Source organism: Lonchura striata, chromosome 13 (assembly GCF_046129695.1).
Source record: "Lonchura striata isolate bLonStr1 chromosome 13, bLonStr1.mat, whole genome shotgun sequence".
Lineage (NCBI taxonomy): Eukaryota > Metazoa > Chordata > Aves > Passeriformes > Estrildidae > Lonchura > Lonchura striata.
This window is the reverse complement of record NC_134615.1, coordinates 17,423,432-17,448,960: the sequence shown is the minus strand read 5'-3', so window position 1 is coordinate 17,448,960 and position 25,529 is coordinate 17,423,432. Positions and strand designations below refer to the sequence as shown.

The 25,529-nt window shown below is 51.4% G+C and overlaps 1 protein-coding gene and 1 long non-coding RNA gene across 2 annotated transcripts in view; both read left to right on the top strand.

Moving 5' to 3' along the window:
- Positions 1-18,627, top strand: part of CNGB1 (cyclic nucleotide gated channel subunit beta 1) — a 31,322-nt gene extending 12,695 nt beyond the window's left edge. The window contains exons 13-32 of the mRNA XM_077786242.1: positions 1,662-1,976; positions 2,107-2,140; positions 3,131-3,422; positions 4,720-4,843; positions 6,324-6,419; positions 6,803-6,960; positions 7,119-7,295; positions 7,948-8,156; positions 8,990-9,040; positions 9,153-9,239; positions 9,591-9,655; positions 10,058-10,180; positions 11,234-11,375; positions 11,582-11,741; positions 12,353-12,450; positions 12,538-12,621; positions 12,989-13,107; positions 13,690-13,836; positions 14,625-14,820; positions 16,376-18,627. Coding sequence (XP_077642368.1) covers positions 1,662-1,976; positions 2,107-2,140; positions 3,131-3,422; positions 4,720-4,843; positions 6,324-6,419; positions 6,803-6,960; positions 7,119-7,295; positions 7,948-8,156; positions 8,990-9,040; positions 9,153-9,239; positions 9,591-9,655; positions 10,058-10,180; positions 11,234-11,375; positions 11,582-11,741; positions 12,353-12,450; positions 12,538-12,621; positions 12,989-13,107; positions 13,690-13,836; positions 14,625-14,820; positions 16,376-16,588 — 2,890 coding nt within the window. The 3' untranslated portion in view covers positions 16,589-18,627. The remainder of the gene's footprint in view (positions 1-1,661; positions 1,977-2,106; positions 2,141-3,130; positions 3,423-4,719; positions 4,844-6,323; positions 6,420-6,802; positions 6,961-7,118; positions 7,296-7,947; positions 8,157-8,989; positions 9,041-9,152; positions 9,240-9,590; positions 9,656-10,057; positions 10,181-11,233; positions 11,376-11,581; positions 11,742-12,352; positions 12,451-12,537; positions 12,622-12,988; positions 13,108-13,689; positions 13,837-14,624; positions 14,821-16,375) is intronic.
- A 4,195-nt stretch (positions 18,628-22,822) lies between these two features.
- On the top strand, positions 22,823-23,574 carry LOC144247038 (uncharacterized). The gene is made up of 2 exons (XR_013340732.1): positions 22,823-22,918; positions 23,409-23,574. It is a non-coding gene; the product is annotated as an uncharacterized LOC144247038 (long non-coding RNA).
- Positions 23,575-25,529: the final 1,955 nt, after the last annotated feature.

Here is a 25,529-nt window from a genome sequence, read left to right as displayed (position 1 = left end):
AACACCCACGGCAGAGCCGAGCTCCCAGCCGGGCAGGGACGGGGCTGCCGGGCAGGGATGGAGGTGCTGGGCAGGGATGGGGGTGCCAGGAAGGGATGGGGGTGCCAGGAAGGGATGGGGGTACCGGGCAGGGGTGGGGGTGCTGGGCAGGGATGGAGGTGCTGGGCAGGGATGGCATGGGGAGGGATGGCATGGGGAGGGATGGCATGCCAGAGGGATGCCATGGGGAGGGATGGCATGGGGAGGGATGGCATGCCAGAGGGATGCCATGGGGAGGGATGGCATGGGGAGGGATGGCATGCCAGAGGGATGCCATGGGGAGGGATGGCATGCCAGAGGGATGGCATGGGGAGGGATGGCATGCCAGAGGGATGGCATGGGGAGGGATGGCATGCCAGAGGGATGCCATGGGGAGGGATGGCATGCCAGAGGGGTGCTTTGGCAAACCGGCTCCCCCCAGGGCTCGCTGCTGACGCGGCACCTGGTGACAGGAGCGTCTCCTGGTGACACGGGCTCCGTCTCCATCGCGGCCGCCCGTAGCAACCGCAGCCCCTTTTGCCTTCATGGGAGGCAGGAGCACCCAGCTCCGGGAGATGGGCCCGGCTATTTCAACCATATCCATTAATTCAGGGCACTCGGGATTATTCTGAGTGTCACAGAGCTGAATGTAAAGACAGGATTATGTGTTGTGTCTGCAAATGCTGCTTCAGACAAGTAGGTGCAATTTTACATTTTTCTCCTGTTGTAGAAAATAGCCGAGTTCTTGTGAAAGGTGGTGACTTTGGTCTAGATGGTATTGGGAGACATCTTCCTGCTCAGATTAGTAGTTTGCTCTGATTTCATATGAGATAAACATTTAGGGATTACCTAGTACTACAATATTATTCTGTGTTAATTCCTCTAAAGTAGCTAGATTTTCAGGAAGAAGCTGAAAACACATGATTACTCAGTGTCAAACCCATATGTTTGTATTTCATCAAAGTCTGGTCCTGGAGCTTCACTATAGAAACTTGAGCTTCAGTTGTGGGGTGAATGAGATGCTACTCCATCCTTCAATGTGTTTGTTTATTGGGAAAACAGAGAGAGACCAACAGGTTTTCTAGTTTAGGATGGAAAGATTTGTGATCACATTTGAAGAGAGCATAATTTTAAATATTAAGGAGGGAAATTATTAAATATAACAAGAGAGTATTTAGCTCTCTTAAAATTCTTCTCCTTATCCCAAATCCCTGCTTTGCATTTCTTGCTAGGAAAGAACAAATCAAGAGGTAAATGCACAGAGCAACACTTGAGGTGCTTTTATTTCAGTTATGAAGTTATATTAAAGCAATAAAATCAATCTTAGGAGCCCCTTTGTCAGAATGCTGGAGCTGAGGTCTGTGCTTGCTCGGGAAGGAAAACGAGAATTACATGTCCTGGTGGTGTCTTGCACAGGCAAACATGGGATTTGAATAGTTCTTGTGGGAAAGCCTTGCCTGGAAATTGCATTTTGGCTTTTTATTTGGCCCACTTTAATTATATGAGAAATGATGCACAGGAGGAGAAACATTCTGCCTGGATCTTTCTGCCTCTGCAGTTTTTTGTTATACCTGACAATGCCCTGATTTATTTATGCACCTCTCACCTGGTCTCCCAGGCAGTATTTCTTCTCTTCCTTCCAGACCCCTGCTGCAGCCTCCTTGTCTCCTTGCTGAGGAGGGTGTGGATGAAGCCTGCCTTGCCCAGGAGGCCCTCAGGCTTGAGCAGCTGGAGGAAGCTGAGATAAGTAATCTGGAAGGTGCCCTTGTGCAGGTACGGCCCCGCTCCCTGCTTGGGCTCCCTGCAATGAGCTCTTGCTGCCCTGCAAGTGCTGGGGCTCAGGGCTTCTCCAAGAGGGACAGCAGGCTGGGCTGGGCACAGGACGTGTCCCCATCCCTGGAGGGGACAGCAGAAGTAGCTGTGGCTGGAGGGAAGGCTCCTTTCACCCTACAGGGTGGGCACTGCACAGGAAGCTGAGAATCTGGTGGTAGGAGGGATATGGGGCGTCCAGTCAAGCTGCAAGGTCTGTTCTTTTGCTGACAGAATGGGCTTTTACTCTTTAAAATGGCTTTTTTTTTCATTTTGAAGGCGGAAGAGGAGACAGCTGAAGCTGATGCTGAAGGTACAGCCTGTAGCAGAACGATGCCAAAGTGGGGTGAAGAGAAGCAGGGTGCCTGATGGAGGGAGAATTGAACTTCTCCTTTCCTGCTGTCAGGGAGCAGGGAACTGACTCCTCTGCAGCTTGGGCCTGCAAGGGCAGGCAGGGCTGTTCACTGGGGTAAAACATCCCGTGGGCACAGCACAGTGGCAATATTGGCATTGTCTGGAGCTAGCTCGGAATGTACAATGCTTAGTCCTGTTGCTTAAGCAATCCCTGATGTGAAATAAGAGTTTCTCTTTCAGCTGGAGGATGTACAGGGATAAAAAGTATTTTCTCTACCACTTTTCTCCCTTTGGGAAATAATCAGTGGCATAAAACACGTTTTAATGTAACGTTATAGGAAGCAATGGGTGGTAATGAAAATCAGGTGGTGAGTTCCCACTGCAGCCTGACTGAGCAAAGGCACATCCTGGCAGAACTCCACTGGCATCAGGGAGTTGCACAGGGAATGGCTTGCCCTCACCCCTGAGATTCTCTGCTTGCAGCCCTTGCAGAGGGGCAGCGATTCTAGAAAATGCTGATTTGTCAGGAACTGTAGTGATAGGACAAGTAAAAATTGAAGGAGGGGGAATTTAGGTTAGGTTATTAGGAAGAAATTTTCAAGGTGAGGGTGGTGAGATATTAGAACATGTTGCCCAGGGAGGCTGTGGATGCCCCAACCCTGGCAGTACTCAAGGCCAGGCTGGATAAGGCTTTGAGCAACCTGGAGTAGCAGAAGATGTCCCTGCCCATGGGACGTGACCTTTAAGGTCCCTTCCAACCCTTAACCTTCCATAACTCCACCAAAAACACGTGCTAGGATGGCCAGCAGTGCCAGCAAGGCCTGTGAGCAGCAGGCAGCCCTGGAGCACAGTCAGCCCCACATCCCTGCCTGCTGCAGCCCTCCCTTCTCCAACCTCTCTGTGTTCTGTTGCAGCTGCAGATGCCTTGTCCCTTGCTTGAAGCACCTAGCAGGCTGCTGGCAGCATGGCCAGGCGGGCCCGGGACGTCGAGCTGCACCGGCTGGTGCAGGACAAGCCAGGGGCTGGCAGGGACCCCTCCCCTGCCGGCCGCGGGGCTCGGGAGCTGCTCCCCAATGTCCCCAATGTCCCCAATGTCCCCAGTGTCCCCAATGTCCCCAATGTCCCCAATGTCCCCAGCTCCCGAGCCCCCGCTGCCGCCCGCGCCCCCCGCCCTGGCGCCAGCAAGCCAAAGGCTGGACTTGTCAACCCCAATTTTTGCACTGAGGAGCAATCCCCACTAGGTATTAGAGATGTTGGCTTTGATGATGGCTTTGTGTAGCTAGAGGGGCGTGGGGAGGGCGGGGGGATTCCTGGAGTAGTTGCTTTTTTGTTGCTTTCTGGGGAGGGGAAGAGTTAAAGAAAAAATAAAAGCACGCTTTGTGTTGCAGCACAGAGGCTGGGGGACAAAATCCATGTGTTTGTCTGCTTCTGCCTCATCACTGTGTGACTTTTTAGCTAAGCCTAGAGAGTGTTTGCAAATGCTGTGTGTTTAGAGCTGCTCAGAAAAGCTCTCCTGAAGGACCTGCAGGCAGAGGGTGCAATATCACCACAAGTTTTCTTTCCAGCATTTGTGCAGCCTGTTCATGCTAAGAGGAGAGGAAGGTGGAGGTTTGCTGTTCATGGCTTTCTGCCTTTTCTGCAGCTTTGCTTTGCTTTGTTTTTCACCAGCAAGCTGAATTCTGCTGCTTTTCCTTACATGCAACAAGATTTTAACTTTGCCACCCAAACAGGCCTTTTCTCAGGCATTTAGTCAAGCCACACTGGTCCACTAGCTTCACATCAGTGTGAAGCAGGAGAAGGTGCATGGGGTCTTTCAGATGTGTGAAAACCTCCCACAGAAGGAATCCTGCAGGAATTAATTTTATTTTGTTAAATAGCTAAGAAAGACATCACACTTCACAGCCAAGCAACTGTGGGGTCTGGCCAAGGTAGTCCCCAGTGCCATTTCTCCTTTGGACAACTGGCATCTTACTTTACCCACTATAAACATCCAACCTTCCTGCTTCTGACCATGCCTGTGGCAGGAAGCAGTTATTATCTCTGCAGAAGAAAGAAGCCATTAATGCTTATTTAAATAGTGTCTTATTCTGCATGAGAAGCAAACATTGTGTGGTTCAGAGCTGTCACAATCCATATGTTTACATTGAGAAGAACCAGGAGAATCTCTACACCCTGGGGGGCAGGCTTGCTCCTGGAAATCCTGGGTTCCTGCATAGCACCTGCAGCTGGGAATCCTAATCTCCATTGTTTTGCAAACCACGGGAACCCAACACTCAGATGGAGTAGCTGAAATCACTGCAAGCTGGGCAAGCAGAAGGGCAGCAGATGGTAGTTCTTAGAGTGTTAAAAACTGGGAAAAAAAAAAAAAAAAAAAAAAGATAAAAAGATAAATAATGCTCCAAATGCTTAGGAAAAAGGAGAGCCAGGCCAGAAGGGAACGGAGGGAGGAGAGTGCTTCCCACACACTGCAGCGTCTGGGGGCAGCGCGGGGTGTGGGAGCACCCCTCACTGCCATTATTGTCCTTCTCCTCGGAGCAGGAGACTCCCCCAGCGTGGAGATGGAGGATGGGGACAGCCCAGGCCGAGCTGTGGAGATCCAGGGCAGGCACGGAGCGCTGCCAGCCCCCGAGCTGCTGGCGGTGCCCGGCGCAGCTTCCCCCAGGTACGGCTCTGCCAGCGGGCACACAGCCCGAGAAATGCTCATTCCCAGCACATTTGGGCAGTGGTGTCACCCCAGGGCACAGCAGAGGAGATGGCCAAAGCCTTGCCCCTTGTTTCTGGTTTTTAAATTACATTTTGTTTACATTTTTGTGGCCAGGGACGGCCCTGTCTGTGTGTCCTCCCGGAGATGGGCTTGATCCCCAGGCCACGGTCAAATTCCATTTGTCTGTTGTCCACCTGTCTCTGTTCCCAGATTCAGAGCACAGAGGGTCTATGTGCTGGATATGAGCCTGCATCTTAAAAATAAACAATTTTTTTCTTGTATCTTTGCTGTAGCGTGTCCCCCCTGGGTTTGAGCTTGCAGGGGAGTGGTGGAAGCCCCATCCTGCACAGTATTCAAGGCCAGGTTGGATGGGGCTTGGAGCTACTTGGCCCTGCCCATGCCAGGGAGCTGGACTAAATTGTCTTTTAAGGTTCCTTCCAATCCAGACCCCTCAGTGATTCTATGCTTAGGGAGAGGATTAAAACTGAGCTTTAAAATTTAGGCTGGAGGAAGCTGATGGATTTTTTTTCTGAGAGTCACTCTTGCAGAGGATTCAAAATAAAAGCTAAAGTGGGATTTTTTCTGTGCTGAAAACCAGGTGCTGTAGTCATTCTCACTTAATAGTTTGGATATTTTAGTTTTTGCTCCTGGAGGAGCAAATAATAAAATTGTAAAAACTCGGGAAATGAAGGTTCATCAGTCTTGTTCACCTGTTCCACCTCCCAGCAGGACACACCTGGGAGCCAGTGAGGCTGAAGGTGGTGGTTCACAGCATTTGAATCCCATTTGACTCCCATTTCTTTGGGAGATTTGTGATGGCAGGATGACCTCCCTCAGCATCCTGCCTTCTGCTCCACACACAGCACTGAGACATTTTGTGCCATGGCCAGTGGGATCAGCAGTTGTGGTGGCAGGAGACAATTTCTTCATCACAGCTAAAGTTCTGGGCTTGACTGCAGGTTTGCAAACCAGTCTAGATTTTTGCTGGGACAGCTATCTTCATATTCAGTTTCCCTTCTGACACCTTTCTTGCCCTGAGAAATCCATCTGTGCCAAAGGGAGCCCCCAGCTGTGTTAGGACACAAGCTCTAGGCATTGCTGGCATTGCACTTTCCTTGCCTGCCTCTGGAAGTGCAGAGATGTGAAGCTGTGGCACTGGGGTGATGCCTGTCCTCCCTGCATCTTGCCAGGTACCTAAATTGAGTTGCCAGGTGGCTGCATGTCCATGGAGCCAAGGGCTTGTTGGTGCTCAGGGAGAAATAGGGCTTTAGCAGGAAAGGAGCAGGGGGGGTTCACTCCCAACTACTCCAGGCAGTGCCAAAAATTAGGGGAAACTGACCCCATTAGGAGAAGGGGGAATGGAAAACAGGTCACACCTGGGAGGGGGAGGAGGGAGAGGAGCCAAGCCAACCCTTGGTCTCTGTGTTTGTGTCTGCAGGAGGAAGCGACTGCTCCCAGAGGATGCTCTGGACAAGGGGCTGGTGAGCCAATCCCCCAGCAGAGTGCTGGGCTGGGAGGAGGAGCAGAGGGAAAGGTGAGTAAAGGGCCAGGGACTCCTGATCACCAGGGGCTCACATCCTGGGGCTGGGGTGGGAAGATCCCAAATATCCTTTAGGAGAGGGAGCCATGCCACTTTGTGTTCTCCTCACCACACAGTACCCAAATAAGCACAGGTAAATCCTCATTCAGCTGCTGTGGGTTAAAGAATGGGTCAACACTGGGTCATGGTTCAAGGCCAGGCCGGATGGGGCTTGGAGCAACCTGGTCTAGTGGAAGGTGTCCCTGCTCATGGCAGGGGGCTGCAATGAGATGAGCTTTAAGGTCCCTTCCAACCCAAACCATTCCAGGTTTCTCTGATCCCATGAGCCTGCCCTGCCCTTTCCTCCCTGCATGAAGTGCCCGCTGGTGTCCCCACAGCCCGCCCGGGCGCTGCGGCTCGGCCTCCAGCCTGAGCAGCGCCGCCATCAGCAGCCGGCTCCAGGAGCTGGTGAGGCTCTTCAAGGAGAGGACTGAGAAGGTGAAGGAGAAGCTGATTGACTCCGATGTCACCTCGGATGATGAGAGCCCTGTGGCATGTGAGTTCAGGTGGGGCTGGGGGTGTTTCCCTGGTGGGTCCCCATACACGCTGTGTCTTCTGGGAGGCAACTGTTCTATTAACAGTTTAAAGACCTTAAGAAAAAGTGCAGCAAGAAGATTTTTCTGCCCTTTGAAATAATTGTGTGGACTCTCCCAGCTCCCACCAAGCCAGCACCTGCAGCAGCACCCGTGCCTGCCCCAGGGGAGCTGCAGGGGGACAAACCTTTGGGGGATGACCACTACTGCGAGATGCTGTGCTGCACGTTCAAGCACCAGCCCTGGCTGGACCGCCTGAAAAGCTACAAATTCCCCAGCAGCATCGACCCCCTCACCAGTGAGTGATGGAGCACAGCCTGGGCTGGGCCAAGCTGGTGGCACTGGGGGACAGAGGGTGAGGAGCTGGGGAGGAAAACTAAGCAAGAAGCAACTTAGTTTTCACCAAAGCACAGAGTTTTAAATTCCTCTGCAAGGCATAGGCTTTTCCTAAATACTTCCAGCTGTGGGTGTCAGGAGCAGGTCTAGGCATTCTGCTTTCCCTGGGTGTGGACACCCCCACAAAAAATTAAAATCACAAAAGAAGATTCTACTGCCTTGTGGCCACGCCACAGAAGCCCAGCTCTTTCCTTAGTCTTTCATATTCCTCAGTCCTTTGGAAACCTCTGGGCTCAGGCAGCCAGCCACCAGTTCAGCATGACTGGAGGGGAAAAACAAAAACAGGGAAGTTGGAGTTGTGGGAGCAGAGCAAAAGCAAATATAGCTGAATGAGCAAATTTAGAAGAAGCTTTCTGATAAAACGTGGTGTGTTCTGTGACCAGGGGTGTTAACCCTGTGCTAGAGCCCAGCTGCAATCACTGTCACCAAGAGACTTCCTGCAGGTTTTGCTGATGTGCTGAGGGCAGGTCAGGGGATGGAAACCTCTGTGCAGTGGGCTCCCAAAGAGGAGGGATGTGTGCCCAGCTGATGGTGCTGCTGTTCCCTGTGTGCAGATCTGATGTACGTGCTGTGGCTGTTCTTCGTTGTCATGGCCTGGAACTGGAACTGCTGGTTGATCCCTGTCCGCTGGGCTTTCCCCTACCAGACTCCAGCAAACATCCACTACTGGCTGCTGGTGGATTACCTCTGTGACCTCATTTATCTGCTGGACATCCTCATCTTTCAGACCCGCCTGCAGTTCGTGCAGGGGGGAGACATCATCGTGAGTGGCAGGGCACTGCATCCCAGCACTGTGGGACCTCCCATGCCCATCACCCTCGGGGACATGGGTGCTGCTGGTCTCTGAACTGAGCTCTCTCACCCTGGCCACGGCCTTCAGGGCTCTGGCCCCTCCCAGAGACCACGAGCACCTCTCCTGATACTGACTGGATAAGCCAAGCCTTTTTTTCTGCCAAACACACCATTTTTCCCTATAAAATCATTGCCATGCTATCCAGTACTGTGTGGCCTGTGGTTCCTGTAGCTGGGTAGGGATACCTGCAGGGTGCTGCTCCATGGGGTGGTTCTGCCCGTGGTGAGGTGCTCACTGACTGGCCCTGGCACAGCTGTGTGTGCCAACCTTGGGCATGGGCATAGCAAACTCTGGGGTTAATTTTCAGGAGCACTCCAGGCAGGATGCATTTGCAATTGCAATCTAAACGCACAGATCCCATGCCTGAGATAAGGGAAGCCCTTGATTTCATTTCCATATTCAATTAAACAAACTGAAAAATCACACCTTGAGGGTACAGCCTTCCTGTGGCCATGCAGAGGCTCAGACAGGCAGTTTCCCCTCCACATGCTGATTTCTGTGGTGCTGGCACTGTGATGTGCTTTTCCTGGGATGCAAAATCAAAACAGGATGTCCCAAAGTAGGATGGGAAGATGGCCAGGACTTCTCTGCTTGCTCTTCTCCCCTTTCTGGGCACAAAGGGAGCATCTTCCCTGTTGTGGTGCAGAGGAGGAAAGCCAGGGATGACCACATTGGCCCTAACTTTCCTTTCTCTAAGCAATAATCAATTTTCCTCTCTCTCTCTCCTTCTTGTTCCCCACCAGACTGACAAAAGGGCCATGAAAGAGAACTACCTGCGATCACAACGCTTCAAGGTTTGTCAACGTTTTCTTTATTCATCTGAATCTTTCATCTGCCCTGTGGGTTCAGCCCCACCCCAGGGCTCCTGCAGGTCCCCACTGAGGTTTCTCCCTGGGTGGATTTCAGATGGATGTGCTGTGCCTCCTGCCCCTGGATTTCTTCTACTTCAAAGTGGGTGTCAACCCCCTCCTGCGCTTCCCTCGCTGTCTGAAGGTGAGTCAGGGCTTACAGAATCAGGAGAACAGCAGCTGCAGGGCACACAGAGGAGTCCTGTGCTGGCTGGGGTGAGCTATGGCTTGTTAAACTCGTCAATGATGACAGCAGGATTATAAAATGGAGGGAAGTTTTGTCCCAGAGGCTTTGCAGGGCTGTTGGTCAAACACTTCATTTCAATCCTAGGCTACTCACGTTTGACTAGAAGGGCACTTTTGGATGGAGACAAATCTGCCTGTGGCAGCCCACGCTGCAGAGGGGCTGCAGGAGGGAAATGAGGGGCAGAGGGGTTTTATGGGGAGGTGACTCTCCCAAGGGAGCCTGGAACATGCAGCTCTCTTCTCCTCCCAGTACCTGGCCTTCTTCGAGTTCAACAGCCGCCTGGAGGCCATCCTGACCAAGGCATACATCTACAGGTGAGGGCCAGGGGGCAAGGAGGGAACATGGAATTGCTGTTTGCCACTGGGGAGGAAGGTTCCCTTCATTCTGCACTTGTTCTGTGTCCCTGATTTCTTTCCCTGCTGTGCCTGGGCTGGCTGACATGGACTTTGGCTGATGTGGTGGGACATCAGGGTCCCAAAGCCTGCAGGGGTAGGATCACCTCTCTCCAGCCCACGGGGTGCTGGCAGTGAAGGAGAGCATCAGCAGATAAACTGCTTTTCTTGGCACTTCTGGAGCTGCAGGGCCGCAGGAGGCAGCAGCAGGGTTGGGGTGCTCTGTCACCACTTCAAGGCTCCTGCTGATCCCAGGGGGGATCCTGACATCTTTCCCTGGCAGCCATCATCTCCCTTCCTGCTCTCTCCTGGGTTTTTCTGCAGGGTGATTCGGACCACTGCCTACTTACTGTACAGCCTGCACGTGAACTCCTGCCTCTACTACTGGGCCTCAGCCTACGAAGGGCTGGGCTCCACCACCTGGGTCTATGATGGGGAAGGAAACAGGTACAAACCAGGGCTGGGGGGTCTCACATAGCACAGCCTGCTCAATGAGCTGGAGCAATGAGGGAGGTGTTGGGATGCAGCTGGATCCATGAAAACCCCTGAAGCAAAGGGTTGGGAGTGCCGGGAGAAGATGTGGAGCCAGGGATAATGACAAGCACAGGAAGGATGGGTGGGCAGTAGTACACAGTGCTGCAGGATGAGGCTGCAGCTGGGCAGAGGTGGAAAGCAGTTGCAGGTTGAAGGGGCTGAAGAAGTGGGATCTTGGTGCTGGGAAAAAAGGAATGCTCCCTGGCCAACCAGGACCAGAGTATGACTTCTGTTCCTGTCTGTGTTGACTGTTGCCAGGTTGGGATGGGAAGTGACACCATGTGTCCCTGTGCCCTGTGCCAGGCCCTTCAGACCAGCCAGGGTGTGAGATGGGGACAGTGGCCTGCCCTTCCCCTTGCCATGGCAATACCCATTTTAACTGTCCCTTGTGCAGTCAGTGATTGATGCTACAGGCAGAATCCTTGGCTCACAAGCTGAATGCCCACATCTGTGTTAATGCTGCTGCTAGAGAGTTATTTTGTATTATATTAAATCTGTGTCCATCTTCAGGTGGAAACAAAACACCCAAGGGAATGCCCAAGACCTGGGAATCAGGAATTCACTTGGCTTCTCCTAAATCCCATGCCAACAATTTGCTCACAAACATGTTTTTTCCCCTGATGATTTCTAAAGGTGTAAATGTTGCTGAAAATACATTGCTGGTTTATGGCAGATCTGTAAGGAGTAGAAACCAGGAGTAACCAGAGCTGAGCCTCCCAGGTGGAGGTTCCTGGAGGGACCATTGGTTCCCCTGCTCCTGTAGCATCTCCAGAAGTACCTGCAGTGGTGCTGGGGAGGCCGAAGCCCTTCAGTTTTTCCTTTTGTCATCCATAATTACTCTCAGCAGGCTCTGGCTTGCCATGGCCAGAGGCTGTGAGCTCAGTACTGAGGGGTGAAAGAGAAATGCCTTCAGAGCTGCCTTCTCTTCTGCTCCTCTCCATTTCTGCTCTCCTCTTCTCCTCCCAGCTACATCCGCTGTTACTACTGGGCAGTGAAAACCCTCATCACCATCGGGGGCCTGCCAGACCCCAAGACCCTGTTTGAGATCGTCTTCCAGCTGCTGAACTACTTCACAGGCGTCTTTGCTTTCTCTGTCATGATAGGGCAGGTGAGTTGTGTCAGGGGGGATTTACAGCCTCGGGTGGGGGTGATTTTGGTGGGCTTGATCCACAGGTTTGCTTCTCCGGGTTTGTTTTCCCATTGGTGCAAGACAAAAAGGATTTGGCAGATGCTGTTAGGGCTTGGCTGACATGCTTAACCTGCTGATGGATAAGTGACAGCAACTTTAAGTTCTCCTCCACTTCTTCCTTTCAGATGAGAGATGTGGTTGGTGCTGCTACTGCAGGACAAACTTACTATCGGAGCTGCATGGACAGCACCATTAAATACATGAACTTCTACAGGATCCCCAGGACAGTTCAGAACAGGGTGAAGACGTGGTACGAGTACACGTGGCACTCCCAAGGCATGCTAGGTGAGATCCAGCCACTCCAAGGGTGAAGGCTTGAATCTCATGTTTTATCTCATGTGGTTGCTCTGCAGAGCTGAAATGTTGCTGTCAAATAGCACTACAGTTTGGGGGTGGAGGGTGGCTTATTTTACTCCTCAGCAGAGGGGCTTGTTTGCCCACCTATAGAGTTTACAGACTGCCACTGGGTCACAGCATTTTGGTGACTTGGCATCACTTACAGCACACTGAGACCAGTGTCCCACATGCCCTGGGGAGAGGACAGTGACTGTCAATCGCTGGCCAGAGTGTGCCCAGCAGCAAAGCCTCCAGCTCATCAGGCAGAACCAGAACATCTGTGCCCACCCTCCTGGACAGGAAAAAAGCTGATTTGGACTCAGTGGTCTGTTTCTGAGAGCCATCAGGACAGGGATAATGATATAGAAAGGGTGATTTTCCATCACACTTCAGATTTAGACCTGCAGGTTGCTGGGTGTGCAGAGGCTGGAGGAGACCTTTCTGTGCAAGCTGCCTCCTGCCCTCTGCCACCAGAACGTGGGCTGCTTCCCACTGCCACATGAAGGACACGCTCTCAGATCAAGTGCAGGAAGCAGCCACTTTTCTGCTTTGTCTCACAGATGAGTCAGAGCTGCTGGTGCAGCTGCCAGACAAGATGAGGCTGGACATTGCCATCGACGTGAACTACAACATCGTGAGCAAAGTGGCCCTTTTCCAGGTACCCTCTGCAGCACAGGCCCCCATGGCACAGGCTGCCACGCCAGCACAGACTAATGCTGGCATGTTTTGGCTCTGTTGGACTCAGGGCTGTGACAGACAGATGATCTTTGACATGCTGAAGCGGCTCAAATCAGTGGTCTACCTGCCCAATGACTACGTGTGCAAGAAGGTAACGGGATGCTTGGGAGTCATGGCTAGGCTGTGCAGGACACTTGGGAGAGCCAGGCCTGGCCATCACCCTGGTGAGCCACCTCACAGGGAGGGAATTTGGGGCAAAAGCATCCTCAGTGGAAGCTGGTCCTGTGCAAAGACTGACCTGTGCAGCTGCAGCTCTGAACAGCAGGGGAGCAGGGGAAAGCTTGTTGGAATCTTTGGGATGCTGAGATAAGAATGCTCAGGAGAGAGCACCATCAAGACATTTTGGGAGCTCGGAGAGGGCAGTATGGTCATGGGGATCTCCAGCAAGATGCTGCTTAGGGCATCCATGAGGTCTCCCTGTTTCTGGGTGTCCCAGCCAGCTCCCCTGTTCCCTGCAGGGAGAAATAGGCCGTGAGATGTACATCATCCAAGCGGGACAAGTGCAGGTGCTGGGGGGACCTGATGGCAAATCCGTGCTGGTGACTCTGAAAGCTGGATCTGTCTTTGGGGAAATCAGGTGAGAGAAGCATTTTCAGGGAGCTGGGGAAATAACAGCTTGTGGGTGAGGAGGGTGGGAAGTGGAAGGATCAGCAGCATCCCAATTAATCTTTGTGACTGAGAGCCATGAACACTGGGCAGCGGCTGAGGCACAAATTACAGCTTTCCTGCTGTCATCCTGCTGTCTTCTGCCTGGGGAGCTGGTGATGGTAAACTGGGAAATATGGATGGAGGAATGGGAAAATTGATCAGAAAAGGTGTTTCACAAATACAGTCTCCCAGTCATTAATGCAGCTCTTTCATAGGAATGAAAAGCCCTGTTGATAACACATCAATACTGCTGCCTCCCCACAGCCTAGCAGACACTCGACTGGTGTAAAATGCAATATTTAACCCTTCAAACCCACAAGTAATTTTTTGTATAGTCCTCCATGCAAGGTTTCCCTTTATCATTCTTTAAAAATTGTTCACGATAACTTCCATCAGGAGTGAAATATAAACAAACTGAGTCCCCTGAACAAGAGAGGTGCAGACGTGTAAAGGAGATTTGCCGTTCTAAGCCTGTGAACAGAGGTGTTGATGTTTGCATTGTCTCTCCCAGCTTGCTGGCAGCAGGAGGGGGAAATCGCCGGACAGCGAACGTCGTGGCCCACGGCTTCGCCAACCTTTTTATTTTGGAGAAGAAAGACTTGAACGAGATTTTGGTGCATTACCCGGAGTCTCAGAAGCTGCTGCGTAAGAAAGCCAAGTACGTGCTGGGCTGCTGCTTTCTAAAAACCTGCGGGGGTTTGAAAACAGCCGGGCCTGGGCTTGGCGGTCTCCGGGGAGTTTTCTCTGCTGTGAAGCCCTGGGAAAGCTCCCGCTGCGGGGATGGATGCTCCCGCTGCGGGGATGGATGCTCCCGCTGCCGGGGATGGATGCTCCCGCTGCCGGGGATGGATGCTCCCGCTGCGGGGATGGATGCTCCCGCTGCGGGGATGGATGCTCCCGCTGCCGGGGATGGATGCTCCCGCTGCGGGGATGGATGCTCCCGCTGCCGGGGATGGATGCTCCCGCTGCCCGGGATGCTCCCGCTGCCGGGGATGGATGCTCCCGCTGCCGGGGATGGATGCTCCCGCTGCCGGGGATGGATGCTCCCGCTGCGGGGATGGATGCTCCCGCTGCCCGGGATGCTCCCGCTGCCGGGGATGGATGCTCCCGCTGCCGGGGATAGATGCTCCCGCTGCCGGGGATGCTCCCGCTGCTGTGCCTCGGCAGAGGGCACCCGGCCCTCGGCGCTGCCTGCCGGGCTCCGCCTGTCAAAATTCGCCTCTCAAAGCCGTGGAGCTGGGCAAGGAGCAAGGCCAAAGCGCCTTCGCTTAAAAATCTATGTAAAGAATCTTTTTCGTTTTTAGCATGGCTTAGGTTTGTTGTTCTGTCCTCCCTAAGGCACACAGAGCTCCTTGTCCTTTTAACGCTTGGTTTCTCTGCGTTGTAAAATCCTGCTAACAGGTCGTGCTCCCAGACTGACATCACCTCTCCCTTTCCGTGCTGTAGGAAAATGCTGAGAAGCAGCAACAAGCCCAAAGATGAGAAAGGAGGCCCCGGAGATCCCCTGATCATCCCCCCGAAAGCCGACACCCCCAAGCTGTTCAGGGCTGCCCTGGCGGCCACAGGGAGGATGGGGGGCAAGGGGCCCCTGGGGCGGCTCCGCTGGAGGCTGAAGGAGCTGCAGGCGATGCAGGAGGCGCAGGTCAGCACAGGAGCGTGGCTTTGCTTCCTCGGGTGCCAGGGGTGCTCTCCCCACCGGCTCTGCAATGGTTAAGGTGCCTTCAAGGGCTGAGCTCAGGATGCTGGGGTCTGTCAAAGCTTGGGGTAACTCAGCATCCTGCACAAGCCTTTGGGGGAGTGCCAGTGTCCCACAGGGGTTTGTTTTGCTGTACAAAAGGGAAATACATTACATTTTTGCCTACCTGTGCTTAGCCTGAGTCTAATTTCTAGCTAGGCTATAGCCACAGATGAATGAATGTCTCTTCTGTCCTGCAGAGACAGAGCCCCTCATAATTCATCAATGTACTGGCAGGGTGCCACAGGGGCACCCACAGCCCAGTTGATGTTCCAAAGCTTTCTCCAAATGGTTGGGACAGAGGTTCCTACAGCAGGCAATGCCACCTCTGCAGGAGCCCCTTGCTTTTTGCCATGAGCAGCTGAAAAGGAAAATGGCCCTGTCCTTTCTCTCCCCCCTCCTTTTTTTTTTTAATTCCAACTGTCTCAACTAAACTTCTAAGGAAAGTTTTGTCTCCACGCAGTCCCTGTTGTTATTCTTCTCAGCATGGAACCAGGCACACTTATCACATCTGGATGTGCAGAGGGAGGGGAAGGAGCTGATAGGGAGTGCAGTGACCTTGAGGCTGGGTAAACACCAGGTTGATGCCAGGCATAATTGCATTTCTGCAGTCCTTCAGAGGCATGAGAAGCTTCAAACAATGTTGTGTTTAACATTAATCCGTAACCAGTTAACAGCAGCAGTGAGCAGTGGCACTGAGGGCTCTGAATGAGTGAAAACAAGCCCAGTGCTGAAGGGTGCATGTACTGGGAGCTAACCCCACTAGTGGGTGAGCAGAACCCTGCTAACCTCTGTTCTGCTTTGAAAGCAAAACCAGTGAGAGACCCCAAGTCAGAAAGACAATTCATTAGGAAAAGGGAAAAGAAACAAAATCCATGCAATAATACAAAAGAAAAACAGAGTCAGAACACAACCTGACACCCCTTTGGCCAGCATGTTGGTAGCAGTCCAAATTGGAGTGGCTGCGTCCTCCTGGAGTGGCAGATGTGGTTCTGTTGGAGCAGTGATCCTGTAGAAGGGTGTAGCCTTCCCACAGGTTTCCAAGAGGAACATCTGGGGAGCTCCACTGGACCTTCAGAACCTCCCTGTCCATGGCACATCCCTGGGGCAGGCTTCTGAGGCTCCTCTCTAAAGGATGCCAGGGCAGCCTGGCACTGCTCACAGCAGCTCTAGTGCCAGGTTTGGCCAAGACCAGCCCCTCCAGAAGCTTCAGGAGCAAAACAAGAGTTAGTGCAGATGTGAGAGAGCTCTGTTGTGCTCCTCTCTCTGTGCTTCTCAAGACATGCAGGATAAAATCCAGCAGCCCCTCTTGCAGGGAGCATCCCTGACCTCAAGCTGACATCCCAAAGCAGGGATCCTGTGGTGGAACCACAGAACTCCTGTCCAGCTTTGCCATGTTAGGGATAGTGGGCAAGGATCTGCTAAGGTTGTTTTTGCCTTTTTTTTTAACTTTTTATTGCAGGGTTCCAGTGTCAGCCCAACACCACCAAAATCACCAGTGCACCACAGATCGCCTGTCACAGCCCACAGAGCACAAACACGCCTGGGAGAGGAAATATCCTCAGAATCTCCTGATCATTTAGTCACCATTCGTGTGATTTCCACAGCAAAAGAAGATGAGGAAATCCTTGCTGCTGAGATTTCAGAGAAAGATGAAAAAAAAGAAGAGCAATGAAAGAGCAGCAGGTCCCGGGGCAGGCGTAGGAGTCAGGCAAATGCCTGGGCTAGCAGATTTTTCTTGTTAATGATTTCCATGCAGTGGCTGTAGGCTTTGCTATGTGCTGTGGGTAGGATCTGCCTCTCTCTTCTGCCCAGACCCTCAATCACTGCTGATAAAACCCTCTGCTATTTGACCCAGAACCATATAAGGTTTCTCTGCTCTGCAGATCTATTGAGCACCTTTATGAATTTCCCACTAAATCTCAGGTCAGCCCCCTTGTTTTGAAATCCAGCCTTGTGGAAGGAGAGCTACGGAAAAATTGCTTTTTATGGCTCTGGATGGTTAATGAGTGTTCAGACAAAGCATGAAGAGTTATTCACCTCTGACAGCTGAGTCACTGCTTGGCTAGAAACAACCAAGGGAAAAAAAAACAACAAGGTTTCTGTGTTGGGCTCAAGGTTGACAGCAGCAGTGGGGAGTGATTCATCTGAAAAGGATGTGGACTATGCTCACAGGCCAAGCATGGAGCAAATCAAGCTGTCATGAGAGTGCCAAGCTGTGTCCCCAAGTGCACAGACTGCAAGATGCTTGAGGATCCCCTCATGGTGCCAAGACCACCTTGGCTTTGCCACTGGGAAGAATTCTTGCCAGCTGCCCACTCTGGGAAGGTTGTGGACTCTCCATTAATGGGGTTTCTTATGGGGAGATTTGATGAGCATCTTTCAAGGATAGAGAAGCACAATCCTGGATGAGAGGTTCCTGGAGTTCTTTTCCAACACTGGGATTTGTCTGTGCTGCCACTGCTGGGAGGGATAAACAGAGAGCAGGAAGGGAGAAGCTGGGTTGGTTCCCAGCTGGGAGGGGAAAGAGAAGTGCAATAGGTGTTCTCATTTCCCAAACATTGTTTCAGAGCCTGTAACATGCCAGCACGTGTGCACAAGCTTGCAGGTGCTCCCCTGCACTCATTGCTGGACCTCAGTGACATCCACATTTCCAGCAAGCAACTTCCAGCCCTTCAGCCACTTCAGACTGGCTCTTGGCCACATTTCACACAGAGACAAAAGCCACTCTGGTCCTGCTCATCACTGAAGTCATGAAGTCACTCTCCCAGCTGTGCTGGGACCGGGTGCTGGAGGGGAAGGCAAACATCAGGTCAGCAGCCAGCACCCAGCTGATGGCTCAAGGTGTCCCATCCTCTTCCAGCACCACCAGCTCCTTCCTCATCCTCCTCAAAGCCAGCACCCAGCAGAGCGAGCTGCTGGTGAGCTGAGAAGAGGTGAGAAGCAGTGCATGGATGAGGTTTTGCAGATCCTCCCCAGGTTTTTGGCTGTCCGTGTTCCCACAGCACCACTGGCTCCGTCGAGAGGAGCCACTCGCCGCCCTGTGGAGGAAAAGCTGGGGCAGGTTTTGCTGCAGGGAGCAGCCCTGTCACCGTGGCCAAGGGACTTCTCAGGTGTTCAGAAATGCAGTGAGCAGTGCTGCAGGTTCCACAGGTCTGGCTGTGGCACAGTGAAGGGTGGCAGTGCTGGTGTCACCCCCTGGATGATCCCTCTTCCCATCAGCAGCACGGGGCTGACCTTCACCTCCTTTGGGATCTTCTTTTGTTGCTTTTCCCCCCCTCTCTTGCAAAATGTATGAGTTTCTGTGGCAGAAAATAAAGCCAGAATAGATGTTAGCATTAGCTAATAATGTCTTGCTTTCTTTTTAAACAAATTTAATGAGCTCCACTGTACTGCAGGAGGGTCTGAAGCCATCACACTGCAGGGGAGAGCCTGCACTCACCCAGACTTCCCTGAAAATTTCTTATCCTCAGTCATTTGCAAGTGGTTTCCTCCCAGGTAGAAGATTTTGGTAGGGAGTGCAAAGTTTGGGATTTTTTGCACTCTTTAAATAAATATTTATATAGTGAAACCAGGAAAGATGCAAAAATCAAACTGGAGCTCTTATTTACTTCTATGATTTAATATTCTTTAGAAAAAGTGTTTAAATAAACAGCGGGCTGTAATTGCTCTCATAATTCACTGCATCTACAATAAACACCATGTAGATTACCATTTATTTGGTGTGGATTTATTTCAACATTCCAGCTGTTTTTCAACTTCTTGCTCACTCATGCGCTGACAGCCAGAAAATCCTCACATGCAGTTCATATTATTTCCCAATAAATAATTGAGAGGCTCAGAGGTCACATAATACTGGTGGTAGAAATGTAATTTGCTTTTAATCACCAATAGGAGAGAAAAAAATCTTAAATAGCAAAGATTGCTTGAAGACCTTAGTTTTCAACATACAGCATGAGATGCTGATGGATACACAACTGGTAATTCTGGAACCATAGGGAGATCTGAAATTATCCTTCTCTGTGATCTGTTTATGGCTTTAGTTCTTTGGAGAGATTATTCTCCAGGTAATAATTAAGGTCAAGGTAGGGCTAGACTTGCAGGCTGGGCTGGGGAGTTGAGCTCAGGTCTGTTTGCTCTGCAGGACTATTTAGAGATAACAGAGGACAGAGACTTTAGTGCCTCATGTTTTGGGGGTTGCCATGGCTTGGCTTTCTTCTGTTGAACTTTTAAATTCCACTCATTTACCAGTTTTGCTGTATTTGCAATGGGCTCCATTTGCATTGGTTCCAATAAATATCTTGCAGAGGGCACTCATCACTGGGTGTTCCTTCCACTGCCCTTGGAACATTCCTGATGGATTTGGTAACACTCCATGTACCTTTACTGCATTTCTCACTAGCTTTGATCATTCCTCTGGATGTCCTTAAGTGCTGGGTCAATCTGATATGAGATCCTCTCTCATATTCATGCAGTACTTGGGGAATCTTGATGGGCAGCTGCTTATTGCCATAGAAACCAGGTCCTCTTGCAGTGATATTTTAGCTGCTGCTGCTTTTTAGTGAAATAAGTGGAATAGAGAAGTGCTGGAGGAAGAAGCAGAGCTTGTCTTTGAAGCTGTAGGAATGTGGTGGGTTTTGCTTCACTGTCACCAGTAGCATCTTTACTGGAGGCTTTATATACACTGTTTATATTTTTATATATGTAATTTTTTTATACTGGGGATGTATTCATATTCCTTGTGGCCCATGTCTTTCAGAGAACTGATAGTGATTCAGTGTTCTGTAGGAAGTTAAAGAAGACAAATGTCTCTCATTAGAAAAATCAGCTGACAAAAAGAATAGTATAACCCACCACAGACATCTGGCAGTGGAGGAAGTTGTTTTCCCCTGGACAGAAACAGGGCAGGTAGCTTCTCTGTATTTATAGCCAGAGAAATCTTTTAAAAAGATTAAGTGCAATTGCAGGTTAATCACTGATAAGGTTGTAATGAAAGTAAAAGCAAATAAGCAGGTTTGGGGATTAGACTCAGGTCCAGAAAGAAATTGCAGGATAAATGGAAAGCCCAGTTAAATGGTGTTTAATTAGGAAGCTTGAAATAAAATTAAGTACTTCAACCTTGAAACCTGCAGACATTAACCAGCAGGACACACTCCTAGTTCTGGGAACAGTCTGTAACCCACTTTTTCTATCTATATATATTTTTTCCTTTGGGTAGCTCTGCTTTGAGTGACACTTGCATATAAATCTGTCTGAATCCCTTTTATCTTTCCCTAAAATCGAGCTAATCCAAGTCTGGTTTTCTCTGCTCTGAGCATGAAGCTCCTTTTAAGTGCAGCAATGGTCCCACTGGAGTTAACACCCTGAAAAAACACCAGACCACCTTTTGGAAAGGGGCCACACAGAGGTTCACAAACCTTTTGGTGCCCATGACAGCTCTTGTTAGCAGCAGCTTAGGCTGAGCTCAGGCTCAGTGACCTTTACCTTTCTCATTTATTCCTCATTTACCTGTTCTGGTTTTGGGATGAAACTTGCCCACTTTGGTTCATGCCCTTGGGTGAATGTCTAAGGGAGATCTGTGCCCTATCAGTGAGCTGGGTTTGATCATCTGAAGAACTGAAGCCTAGAAACCTGCATTCTGCCATGCAGTTTTCCCTGCTTTTAGAAGTCACTTGATGCATGAGAAGAGCTGGAAGTCAAACAGTTAAAGTCACAAAACCGTTTTCTTCGATAAACTGGAAGAAATTTGAGAAGAAATGTAAACAACCGGAGAAGCGAGCTAAATCAGGCTGTGGGATGCTGGGAGCACCCCTGCCAGCTCTGGGCTGTGACATCCTGGGGACAACCAGCGCGGCCCAAATTGCTTCACGCGGTTTGCAGATGCTCATTGCGCACACCTGAGCTCAGCGGGACCATCAGCGCTCCCTCCCCAGCTTCGTTTGCCAGAAGCGGTGGGGAGGGCTGGCCGTGCCTCCCTCCCGCGGTGGGGCTGGGGGAGCACCCAGGGCATCCCGGAGCCCCCCGTGCATGAGCCGGCAGCATCGCGCGGGCGCTCCGAATTTGCCCCACGGTGAGCATCACATCAGCTGCCCCGCGATGCTGTGCCGTAGCAATAACCAGAGGAATGAAGACCAGCCAGACCAGTTATTCCTTCTCGATAAGAGGCTCTTTTGTGCTGCAGAAATGCCAATATCACGTGCAGATCCCTCCGCTGCCATGGTTACTGGCCCCCGTCAGAGAGGCGGCTGTGGCACTGACGGGGCTGCTGCTCTTCCCTTCGCGGGGGAAACCCCACAAAACCCATAAAACCTGCATTCTGCCCCCAAAAAGGAGGGGAGGTGGCTGCAGGGAGCCCTATCCATACCTGGCATCGCGATGATCCGAGCTTGTGGCAGGCTCTGCCCTGCCGCTGGGCTTTACGCCCCGGGTTTTCTAAATTCCTCGCTAATAGCCTGAGATATTACTAAAAAATGAGAAAACAGTGCTGCGGCTTGGGTGGGCAGAGATCAGCTATGCCCCATTTCCTGTTTTTCTGGCATTAGGAACAGCTTGACCTCTTGGCACTCTTGCTTTTTGCACTAATGCTCTTCTCATTAAAGTGCTTTCCTGAACACTAATTAGGGCGGTTTTCCTTTTGTAAATTAGCCCGATACGATCTGTGTGTCTTGGCACACAGACGCCCTCCGAGCAGGAACCCAGGGCTTTGCGTTTGATCGCTGTTTATTTTGCAAATCTCCCCAGTTTCAATGTTCTTAACTGCCTTCTAGAAAGTGCTGGCAGGTGGAGATTAATGGGAGGGAAATGGACCTTTCCAGCTGGCCTGCCTTGAGAAACAGGAGATTTTTTGGTGCTACAGGGGCCTTGCAGTTGCTGTGGGTTAATGGGGTGCTGTGGATACACAGAAGCTCCTTCCTGTCCCATCTTGACATCCTTGCATAGTGTGCAGTGGAGGAGCACGGCTGCAAGGAGAGGCACTGCCTCAACCAACCTCTTAACAGGTAATAGAAAAAAGAAAATCAAATGAACACATTAATTTCCTGCAGTTAAAGCACTTCTTGTGGCCATAGGAAATGCTCAGAACCAAGCAACCCCAAACCCATCTAAAACTGGATGTCTGTGGCCAGAGGGAAGTCCACCTGTCTGCTGCTGCCCCCAGGTCAGTGGTGTCAGCAGTTTGCTGGGGACCAATTGTTCTCGGGAGGGGATGGGCTTTAATCAGCTCTCATTTTCCTAATGCACTGGCAGATGGGAGCAGAGGGGACAGCGCTGTCTCTGAATCTGCCACGGATGGGACACAGCCACAAGAGATGGGCTGAGAAATTCAGTGGGGAAGGCAACACTGGGTGCAGAAGCCATCCTCTGCCTCGGCTTGCTGGGGAGGCTGGAGTGAGGGGTGCATCCCTGGGGAGTCCCACCACCCTGTCTCTGCACCAGCACTGGGACTTTCTGGGGTCCATCTAGAACACGTTAGGGACCATCTTTACAACAGCATTTCCTGGTCCATAATCAGGGAAGAGGAGAACTGCTGGGGGACTTCACTCAGGGACCCCTGAGGCTGGGACAGAGTCAACAAACCCCTGATGAAAAGACAACGATTTTTCAGTGCTGGTGTGCCAGCCCTGTGGCACCACGTGTGGAAAAGCACGGGGAAGGATCCCACCCCAGGGAGCTGCTGCCAGCATCGGCCAGCCCGGCTCGCTCCTGGTGTCTGAGGGGGGCTTCCCACAGCCCCTAGGCAGAGCTCAGCATCCCTCCCAGGCTGTGCTGAGCCATGCACACTCTGTGGGCACTGGCAGGACTGTCAGTGCAGGGCTGGAGCTGGGGCAGCAGCAGGAGGAGCAGGATGCAGGCTGTGGAGAGCATCCCTGCCCACAGCCAGGAGCGTGAGCGCCGCAGCCTCGAGCGTTTCTGCAGACCCATGGGCACCATCAGGAGACTTGCCTGTGGAGGAGGATGCTTCCAGAAAAAGTGCCCAGGACCAGGGTTGGTCTGGATGGCTCCACAGGTGAGAGCAGTGGTGGGGGCTGGGGGCAAACAGGGCATAGTCTGTGTCAAAATCAAAGGCTGGGGATTTAAACCAGCTCAATGCCTTTGGATTGGAGTTGTTTTCATGAAACGTCCCTGGATGTTTGCACGCAGGCTCTGTGTTTATTTTGCTGTTGCTTCCTAGGGGGTTAATTCAGCTGCACATTTTGTCTGGTGGGTTAAAGGTGAAGATAAGTGAATAGAGATGCCTGAGTCCCAGAGAGCCCTGGTCCCACCTCAGCTGGGATACTGAGCGCCCTGGCCATGCCTTGCTCCCACCTTGTGTACCATTTCCTTCTCCATCTCACCCTTATTGTTTCACCTGACACCTCTCTTGGATCTGCAAACAGATGTGGGAGCCCAGGAAGGTTTATATGAAGTTCCCAGCAAGCTGGCAGCTATTCCATGTCAGTCTGCATAAACCCTGCCTGCGCTGCCAGCTTTTGCTTAATGTCTCCTTGTTTTTCCAGTTGTGAGTGATTGCTGAAGGGATCTCCTGGCAGAGAAGACTCGGGTTCACCCTTCACATCCCGTTCACCTCTAAGGCACACGCATGAAAATCTGGGTGTGGGTCTGCTCCTCTCCATAAAGAGAAATTAAATCTGCTCACGCGGCGCCGGGCGCAGGCAGCAGAGCTGAAGCGTGTGGCTGTTTAATATTCATTGGGCGTAGATGTAAAACTTTTCTGTTCTAAAATAGTCTTGCACAGTGCTGTGCTGCTCCTTCTTCCTTTAACCATAGCAGGAGGCTGGAATTTAGTGTTTCCTTTGCTTGTCTTCCCCAGTTTCCCTTGGCTCAGCCAGGAAGCAGAAGACCCTTACTGGGTGTAAAGCCTGCTCTGAGGACAGATCCCAGCACTGCATGTGCAGTGTGTAATTCTATAGTCTGCTGAGAAAGAATCTTTGAAGCACCAACACAGGAACAAGAAATTTTGCTTTTCTTTTGAAACAGGATGAGTGGCTGTGGTAGTTATGCATCTATTTTTGTGTTAACAAGAAAACATAGTTTTTCCTGTAAAATTTTAGCAGGTAGATTCATGGATCTCTTTGTGACACACTCTTAACTGAGTGCAGTTTTCTTTATCGTCTCAATTGTACCTTAGAATTAAAAAAAAAATAAATCTGGTCCCAGTTGGGTCCATAATAATTAAATTACCACGAAATATGCTCCAGTAAGTTAAACTCAAAAGACCTCAGCCTTTTTCCTTGGTGAGTGGGAAGCTGTGATAGCATGGGGTGGGCTAGAATGCTCCAGCTCAGTGTAGATAAAAGTGGGGAAGAAATCACCCAGCAGTGAGTGGAGGCAGTGGGAGCATCCCTCCGGTGCCAGGGAAATGGGGATACCTGGGCAGGGCTGGGCCCGGGCTGTGGTGAAGATCTCTGCTGGAGTCCTGCTGCCAGTGTGAGCACTGGGATATCCATTATCCACAGCGGGTGTCGGTGATCCAGGGAGGATCCTGTTTCCATCCCCCTGATGCCAGAGCTGCAGGGCAGCATCAGTCCAGCATCACACACCAGCCCCGAGCCTGCCGAGCATTCCTGGGGCACAGAAAGGTGGCACGGAGCGAGCCAAGGGCCTGAGGGGCCAGCGTGCTGTGCCCGTGCCAGGATGGGCTCGCAGTGGGATTTTGCAGGGAGCTGGATGTTGAGCAGCCAAAGCCGGTTAGCAGGAAAGCTGTTTAATTCCATCGGTGGATGTCCCACCTCGTTTGCATATTCATCCCTTTGTTGGGCACAGCTCTCGCCATGCAGCCAGGATGCAGCCGAGCCCATCGCTCATCACAATATTCTCCTTTCCATGGCTGCATTTGCTTTATGACCACAGGGATATTTCCCTCTTCCCTGCAGAGGCTCTCACTGATTTACCTCTGCCCATGCCTTAATCAGCTGGATGTTATTGAGCCCTGCATTCCTCCAGCCCCTGCCCCAGCAGAGCACAGCCATTTACTACAGCCCCAAAACTCTATCCCCTAAATTATTCAGAATCGCTGTGTTTGCTTCGTTTCTTCTCCAAAGACAAGCACATTTTGGAGGGCACTAAAAATAAATGGGTTTGTTGAGAACTGAATCTATTTCTTAAAGAGATGGCTCCCCTCCTTTCTGACTGTGCAGAGGGAAGCCTGCCTTTGCACACCTTGCTTCCAGTGTCACCCAGCCAGGGTAACAGGCTCAGTGGCATTGTGGGGGCTTGGCTTCAAGGAGAAAATGAGCACCAGAAGTAGTAAAATTCTTAAAACGTTCCAATTGCCCACCTGCAGCTTCTATCTTCAGACATTTCTTTAGTTAGAAAGAATTGCAGAAAGCACACAAGGTCCCAGGTGGAGGGTCCCAAGGATGCCCTGTAAGCACTGGCTGGGGGAGTGCTGGTGGGCTCCTTCCACACTGGGAGGACCAGGATCTCCTCCTGGCATGCAGCCATCTTTCCAGGACAGCCAGAATTTTTATTTGCTGGTTGAAATACCATGGATGGAATCCCCTCTCTGGGTCTGCTCCAACCAGCATGGGCATCCCCCAGCCAGCAGAGAGGGCTCAGCCTCAGCAAGGACACCTCGTGCTTATTCTTAGCCTTGTTTCTAAGAAGCGCTTTATAAG